The sequence below is a fragment of the Rutidosis leptorrhynchoides genome, chromosome 6, assembly GCF_046630445.1.
Source record: "Rutidosis leptorrhynchoides isolate AG116_Rl617_1_P2 chromosome 6, CSIRO_AGI_Rlap_v1, whole genome shotgun sequence".
Lineage (NCBI taxonomy): Eukaryota > Viridiplantae > Streptophyta > Magnoliopsida > Asterales > Asteraceae > Rutidosis > Rutidosis leptorrhynchoides.
Genome location: NC_092338.1, coordinates 33,267,479 through 33,276,268, shown reverse-complemented (window position 1 = coordinate 33,276,268; position 8,790 = coordinate 33,267,479). Strand labels below are relative to the sequence as shown.

General features: G+C 32.6%; 1 protein-coding gene across 1 annotated transcript; it reads right to left on the bottom strand.

Moving 5' to 3' along the window:
* Positions 1-550: 550 nt before the first annotated feature.
* Positions 551-4,698, bottom strand: LOC139851731 (uncharacterized). The gene is made up of 13 exons (XM_071840884.1): positions 4,305-4,698; positions 3,978-4,051; positions 3,817-3,900; positions 3,641-3,721; positions 2,950-3,030; positions 2,749-2,841; positions 2,459-2,632; positions 2,286-2,353; positions 1,734-1,785; positions 1,593-1,646; positions 1,410-1,499; positions 1,003-1,069; positions 551-868 (listed from the first exon to the last, which is right to left on the bottom strand). The coding sequence occupies exons 1-13, from the start codon at positions 4,444-4,446 to the stop codon at positions 777-779; spliced, it is 1,152 nt and encodes a 383-aa protein (XP_071696985.1). The 5' UTR covers positions 4,447-4,698; the 3' UTR covers positions 551-776.
* Between the last annotated feature and the right edge of the window lie 4,092 nt (positions 4,699-8,790).

The window sequence follows — 8,790 nt, the reverse complement described above, 5'->3', positions numbered from 1 at the left end:
ACGAATCCGGCAGTCAATTTACAACCCTATTTTCTAACACTAATTGTCTAAAAAGTAGAGATACGTAACAAAAAAAAAGGATTGTAGGTATTATTCTTACGTGGCTTTCCATGTCAGAGTGTGAAGCAAATTGTGTGTAAAAAATGAGTGGGTGAAACGTTTCTCTTTTGGTTTAGTTTCAGCATCATAATTTGAATTCGGATTCATTTCGATTTTTCTCAGAAAAATTTCAAACACGAATAAACCTAACACCCCTACCTCGGATTCTCCATTGAGATCATTCAAATTCACATGACTTTCTGGTTTTTGATCTTCATAGAAAGTATTAGAGTATTTTTAACCCTGTGGGTTTTCACTTTTTTCTCCCATGACATGTTAGTGGAGTACATTTAAGGCAAACAAACTAAACTTCAGTTACCCTTTTAAAGTCTCGAAGTCTACTTCCACAGCGATAGGGTATTAGGCCTTTAATCTTCAAAAGTCAATGAGCTATAGACCTCCTGTAACATAGTTTACAATTTAATTTGTTGGACAAATATAAAGATTGGTAATGAATTTCACGTTTTCTTTCGGCTCACTGATTAAAATTAAGATTGAAATGCCATTTGAACAAAGCTTACGCACCCAAGTTCAGGGCATTACAGACAACTAGTCAAAAAAACACTTGGTGAGGAATAAGATAATTAACTTAAAATGCTAACAAAAAGACTATATGCATCATCTGCATTTGCCTGAAGCATACATCCGATCAACGATTGCAATAGTATATTGATAGCTTAGCCCAGTTTTCCGATTTCCATCTTCTTCCTTAGAGCCTTATGACCATGGTAGATGAATGAATCTACTATCCCTGCAACTGTGAAAACACCTGAAAACACCATATAAAAGATTATTTTAATATAGCTTCGATACTAATTATCAGATCAAGATAAAATATTGAATATGCATGAATAAACAAAACGTTCAACCCAAACAGGTGTCATCAGAAAGCATATTATTTACCTCCGACAATGGCACAAACGCTGGTCATGAAGTGTAAGAATGAAGCATGTGTTTCTGTAAATGTCACCTGCACAAGCCAGCAAGTAATGCACTGTGACGGGCAATTTTGGTATTTAAAAAGCTGGTTATATAGGACCTATGATTATGAAAACTATATTATCATGACAATTATATTTATTATTACTCTGGAGAAACTTTATGACATCGTAACGATGCCTGATGACTATTGACCCGTATTGACCCTTTCAACCCGTATCATTCTGTCTAGTTTGTATAACTAGCTGATTAACCCATTATTAAACAAAGACAACCCAACACAACCCTTATTCATATGATTAGCTGTATACTTTCAAAGTTATTAGATTCTTTGGTTCCTACAATAACTAACTGATTAACCCAAAATCTACCTTAATTGGGGAAAGATCGTAGAAAAAGAAGACCCCAGGGAGAGATCGTCTTCCAAATTCTGGACTCTTGTAGTGTTCAGTTACCGAGAACTGCGTAATACGAACTCCAAAGTTGAAACAAGAAAAAAAAAAACATTGACTATAAATTTATAAGGAATTTTCTGTTTGAAAGCTGAAATATACCTGATTTGACAGAATTGTGTGGCCTCTAAGATTGGTGTATATGGTTGGTACCACCTGTAATTTTTGAGAAAAGAAACATTGAAGAGAAACCACTAATGTAAATGGTTATAGAAGTAAATTTATATCTAACAAAATCCTGACCTTAATGAAGTACTGATACATTCCATTAGGATTTGACTGAAACCAATGAACTCTGTATCAGAAGACAAACTCAATAATGATCAGCAACAGGTAAATAGAATATGAAGTAAAATGGTGGATGTGAAGCTCAAGTCATTTATCTTTGCTTGGAAATGAGAATAATCTTAAAAAATGTAACCAAAAAAAAAAAAAAAACAAGTGTGTGGTCTTTTTATCACTTTCTAGTGGCAAGCAGTAAAGTAGACAAACAAGACGAAAGCAGTCAAAAATTTGTTCTTGACGTGTAAATGTAAATCCTCCTAAACCATCTATACTCAAAAGATTATACGACTTTGGTAATAATATAACCTCTGATATCACTTGGACATACTAGTCTTTACGTTATACATTTATGTTCGTGTCAACCCAACCGTACATAAAGTGATCCATTTGGACAAAAAGTGACAAGTTAGTTGTTACCCAAAAACATTTGACCCACCCATTATGTCATCTACAACATGAGACATATTAAAGTGACAAGATTTTAGATATGCGAGTAAACGAAAGAATTACCCATCAAGAGGATTAACGATTCCAGGATAATAATCTCCAAAAGCTAATTTATTTATCTTGTGACTTATCTGCATGATGCATCATCAATTTATTAGCAGAAATCAATTGAACGATTTCAGAATGAAATAACCGCAATAGTTTTATTAATTTTTGATATGAGAACTGTAGCCTACATTATAACTATCCTCTTGAAAAGCCAGTAAATCGGGAATATTAATACTCGACTGATGAAAGCTCTTGATAAAATGGAAATTTCCAGCCACTTTGTTAACCTCCAAAGACCCATAAATATTGCATCCTTCACCTTCCTCGTCTTTAATCCTCTGAGCAAAACCTTCCCGTTTGCACTGAGACCCACGATCAAATTAAAATTATCATGATAGTACAAAGAAACATCATTGTAATAAGATTCAATTTATTGATCAAGAGTTTAAACAATTAAATGACCCAATTAGTTCATTACCTGGTCAATCAAATCAGGATTAGTCATACCCCAGCCTTTTCTTCTATATGCTTCACGAACCTCTTCACACGAGTTGCAGCATTCATCATCTGTCTGCAAAGAGAGGCAAGACTAATTAAAATGTAATCCAACAAAACATGTCATGTATGAAAACATGATCAAAAGTCTTAAGATTGGCAAAAAAAATATTTATCTGATTACCGTTTCGGCACCAAAGCATGAACCGCAATATGTTTCATTATGTTCGAGCCTGCCACCATGTCTTTGCAAAGGCTTGTCAATCTGCGCAGGGCGAAAAGTAGTATCCACAATCCACAATTACAAACAAAGAACGGTATCACATGATCCTAAAAGTATAAGCTCTTATTGAGTACATGATCCAACTAGTTAGGCATAATCTTAACAACTTAAGATTTAAGCCCATATATACGGAAATATCTAATTTAAGATTTCTTTTCAGCATGTAAGCAGACCAATTAACAACAGCTAAATTAAACAGCCAAATAACAGAGCCTTTATATTATGACTTTAAGTTGCTTATCTGATAATTCTGAATTTAGGTGCAAACATTCAATGTTTGATGTTTGGATGAACAGAGTATGTTTCTAAGTAATTAGTTTCATACAAGTTGCAACAAACTGTTATCTTTGTTTAACAAAATTGAACTAAAATATCTGATTAAAATTAACTACAACCAAAGCACATCCAAACATTATTTAATTTAACATATCTTACTAAAACTGATTAGTTAATTATATTTGATCAATATCACATAATCACTAGGTGCATCTAGAAACCCCTTACGTATGCATAAAAAGCATAAAATAATAAAATATGTAGATCTATTTATTACAGAGCCACATAAATCATACTCGAAAATGGTAGCACTAACCTGAGGGCCACCAATTCCTTCCTTTCTCTCTTCAATGACATTGCCACTATGGTCAATTCTTTTCTTTATTATATCATGTCTCTGCAGTTATATTTGAATAAGTGAATAACACATTAGCAAAGGTTCAGAGCATAAAACAACATATCTATAGAACTGGAACCATTTAAGAAGCATACAATGTCAAGATGTTGCTCCCCACTGATATCCATGGCATCAAGACTAAGTAATGTACATGAAACAGCTGGAAACGTTATATCAAACTACAAATAAAAGAAAAAGATATCAGTAGTGGTTCACATAAATTTGTTAACAGAAAGTCAAAACTACTGATCTTTACATTAATATGCAGCTTTTCCCCTCTAGAAGTATCAACTACAAGCTTCGATTCTGTAACTGTGTGAAGATATAGCCCTGCAATCAATCAGTAAAGACACATTTACAGTCAGAAGTCTCATGAGAAGATCAATCAAGCTGAAGTGAAGTTGTTTTAATCAGGCTGATTCAGGTCCAATGCCTATAACATATATTAAAATCAGTAATGTAGATATCAACATCAAACAAGTAACTGAATCAGTAACAATAACTTTCATATTTCAACAGCATACAGCAACTCAAATGAATCTCTTGTATCTTAGGGCATACATTATGTAATCAAAAACTTTACCTAGTTCAGAGAAGAATAGAAGAAACATGGCAATTGAAGAAACTAGGGTGATAACACCACCAGAAAGCGTTCGGCTGTAAAAATCTTCATTAATTTTAGGATACGCATCCAAATTACGAACTTTACTGAAAACTCTCTCCATAATCCTATAACAAACCCTAACTTTGCACAATTAATAATAACTGATCTCGAATTCTGATAGTTTTCACACGAAATCGAACTCTCCGCCTTACAGACGCCTTCCTGTATCTATCACTTTGTATCTATATTTGATTTGAAGTTGAATTTTGGTTGTAGACGGAAGAAAGGAAGGACGGCCGGCGAAGAGAAAGAAATCTGTATTGATTGGGGTTTTGTTGAACAAATCTGGACTTGATTTTGATTTTCATACGTTTTTTTGTTTACTAAATTAATTAATTAATTGCATTTAATTAATTTCTTATACCTCTATAAATAATTGCATGTCTGTGGTCAACGCGGTCCACTTGCTTACCAAGGTACGATTTTCAACAGGGTCGACGTAATAAATTCGAGTTTCATCTAATAAACGATTTTCAACGTATGCTAAAACCACTGTTGCAAAACACCCGTCTCGAGCCGTTGCGACACTTTGATGACTAGCCCATCCCTTCTCGAATGACAGTCAACGGTCAAAATTCGGGTCAAAGTTGAAAAAAATCAGGTCAAAGTCTCTCAAAATTCGGAAAAGTCATAAAGTCGGTAAAATCAGTCAAATTTGTCGTATTTTAGTTTGAATTTTCTGTATTATATTAACGGTGATAACGATTATGAGTACAAATTAGTCAATTAAAGTTTCTGGCTTTTAAATATGTACACATATATACATTTATATTCTTTTATATTTAAAAGTCAACTTTGGTCAACATCCGTCTCGACCTCCGTTCGACCCCGTCTCAAACGTTTTGACCTTTTTAAGACCCGACCATCCCAAACCCGTCTCACGTCTTTTGTAACCTTGGCTAAAACTCATCAAGCTCCTTAAAACTTAGTTCGAATTCAATGTTTATGGAGTCGAACTCATGAATAGCTCTCTATGACTCTAACTTGCAACACACATTTTATAAAATGTCATCTACTACGACCAATCGTAAGAGTGGGGTATGTGACGATCGCTCCAAATCCATATGGACGAACACGTCATTCATCGATTTCATTGCGAGGTATTTGACCTCTATATGATACGTTTTGTAAACATTGCATTCTTTTGAAAAGGCACACCATAAATGAATATTTAAATCAAAGGTTTTCGACATCTGATGATTTCTACATATAGACAATCACCATAAATAATAGTTTACAATAGTACTTCCGTTGACAATGCAGTCAAAATAAGATACATGGTGATGATTTGGTGAATGCAACGTTTCCTTGAAAAATATGCCATGTAAGACTCCATGCACATAGCTTGTCTAACATATAATCAAACAGCGGAAGACTTCTAGGGAACCTGAGAATAAACATGCTAACAAGTGTCAACACAAAGGTTGGTGAGTTCATAGTTTTAATGTTTTGCATAATCTGTACATAAAGATGGATTACAAGATTTCAGTTGTTTCATCCAGAAACGTTTATCAAAATATTCTACAAGATTGAGCACCCTGGTAACTAAACTTAACGTATATATATTTTATACCCTTTGTATAATCATCTTAATAATACACGCAAACCAACGTGTACGCTTCTCAAATAGCATACGTCCGTTAAAAGGCTAGTGCTCTAGCTCGGACGGGGATATCAAGCCCTATGGATCCATATACTACTACTCGCGCCCACCAGTTCTTATAACTGGCAGTTAACAGTTACCAAAGCTAAGGGATTTTCAGTTCAAACTCAGTGTAGAATTTAGTATGTACTTGTGTCCTTTGCGTTTAAAATAAAGTGCATGTATTCTCAGCCCAAAAATATATATTGCAAAAGCAATTAAAAAGGGAGCAAATGAAACTCACGCATATAAATATTGTAAATCAGTTAATAAAGCATTTGCATGTATTCTCAGCCCAAAAATGTAGAGAGTAAAAGGGATAATATGAAACTCACCTTAGCAGCATATAAAGTCGTTCACCAAAATGTGACTGAAACTCGGAATGCAAAATTAACCATAGATCTCAACGTATCAATATTGAGATTTAATATTGTAGGAAAATATGTAGACGTAACAGAGATGATAAACACTAGGTTTGATTCACAAATATACCCCCGAATATTACCCATAACCTCCTTGACAATAACTCATAATTTCCTTAGCTCTAGCTTGCTCGAAAACCCGTTTCGAAATTATTTGGACATCCCTCCGTCGTGATATTTTATATATATATTATTATTTTTGTATCGTAAAAATAATAATACTAATACTATTAATAATAAGATTAATAATAATAATAATAATAATAATAATAATAATAATAATAATAATTATAATTATAATTATAATTATAATTATAATTATAATAATTATAAATAATAAATTAAATAAATAACATAAGTAATACGGAGTAATATAAAGAGTGTGAGAAAACTGAACCAGAATCGTGCAATTTATAGAACCTTTTCTGAAAAAGCACCCCATGCGATCGCATGAGATTTGTGCTTTAAGGCCATGCGATCGCATGGCCCTCTGATCCAGCTCACAAACTTTTGTTTTCTTGTTTGTCGACATATTATTTAAATATATATATAATATATTTAATTTATATAATTAATTATATATTATATTAAATTCAAGTGCATAGTTGACCTGTAATTTTCGTTCCGATGACTCGTACGTTGTTACTCGACTTATGTTCCGGTTTCGGTTTCTCGAACGCATTTTCGTACACTTAGAAAACTTGCATTTTACGTTTCGTGACACGTACCTTTGTCAAAATATAGCCTTAAATTATCCATAAACTATATCACTCAAAGTATATCTTAATCTTTCGAGTGTTTTGGTCATTTACTTCTATAAATCATTGTCTCGTTATTTATTAATATAATAGTATTTATCAAACGTTTCATAACCAAGTTAATATCTATTCTCAATATTTTTAAACACGTTTTAAAATATACGTCGCAAGTTATTCATACAATTAATATCCCAACTTATCATATATATTCAAATAAATATTTAAACCAATAAGTTTAATGTACGGTATCAAACAATTAATACATTGTTACGTTTTCAAGTTATAGTATATATATATATATATATATATATATATATATATATATATATATATATATATATATATACATATAATTGTTCGCGAATTGTCAAGAACAACCGAAAGGTATTTGAATATATGAAAGTAGTTCAAAAATTTTGAGATTCAGTTTTACAGACTTTGCTTATCGTGTCGGAAATGTTAATCATACAAAGATTAAGTTTAAATTTGGTCAGAAACTTCCGGGTCATCACAGTACCTACCCGTTAAAGAAATTTCGTCCCGAAATTTAAGTGAGGTCGTCATGACTAACAATAAAAATGTTTTCATGCCGTATATGAGTCGATAAATAGAGTTTTATCACTGTTTGAATAATATGGATAAAACAATCCAATTACTCGAAGCGTATGAGAGAATTTATCATAATAGAGTGAAATAGAGATTCGTCTTATCTTTTGACGTAGTAACGATTGGTTTCCGGAATTTAAGGAATAGAAAATCTTCATAATAAGATTTGATTCTTTGAAATTTAAGGAAATTACGATTTCCTTTGATTAAATGCGTAATCTGCCTCGATTGTTATGTCTGATATTTCGCTATAAATTAACTACTTCCGTTTCATTATTTTCACCACTCCTATATCTTCTTCCTCATTTCATACTTTAAAAGATTGTGAAATGCTTCATCCAGTTCTGATTCTTGATATACTCTTAACTTTCATATCTGTCATTCTTCTTTTTCATCTACCACCAGAGGAAGTTATTTTCTTCTACCATTACCTTGGGGTTATAGTGTTTTTCATTCTCCCGTATCTTTATATTGCTATACGCATTGTATACACGGTTTGTAATTTCGGGGTTGTTATAGGGCTTTATATTCTCCGTTATATTTCGGAGCTTCATGCTTCCGTTCTCTCTTCCCGAATTTATGTCAAGCGAATAATGGTCCAGAATTCGTAAGTATGAAGTTTTGGATAAACATAACTAATGTTCTAAGAAAGAGATTGTAATGGCACGATCTTGATTTGTCAAATTACCAGAATATCTGGAAAAGACCGAATCATCAAGAAATATATTTTCTTGATATATTTAGAGATTAGAATGTAAGAGTCGTGTAACATGGCACATGATAAGGGTGGAATCTGTGAACCTTTATCACGTTCCATTAGAAACTCGGCATGACTTACTGTAATATAATCACGTTGATCAAGTGTCATTATATTATACTAATTCATGCTTCAGTTCCCAACACTACTTCAAAAACATTTGTATTTTAAATTCAAATTTTTCAGAATCTAGAAACTAAAACAGTTTCTTTTATGATAA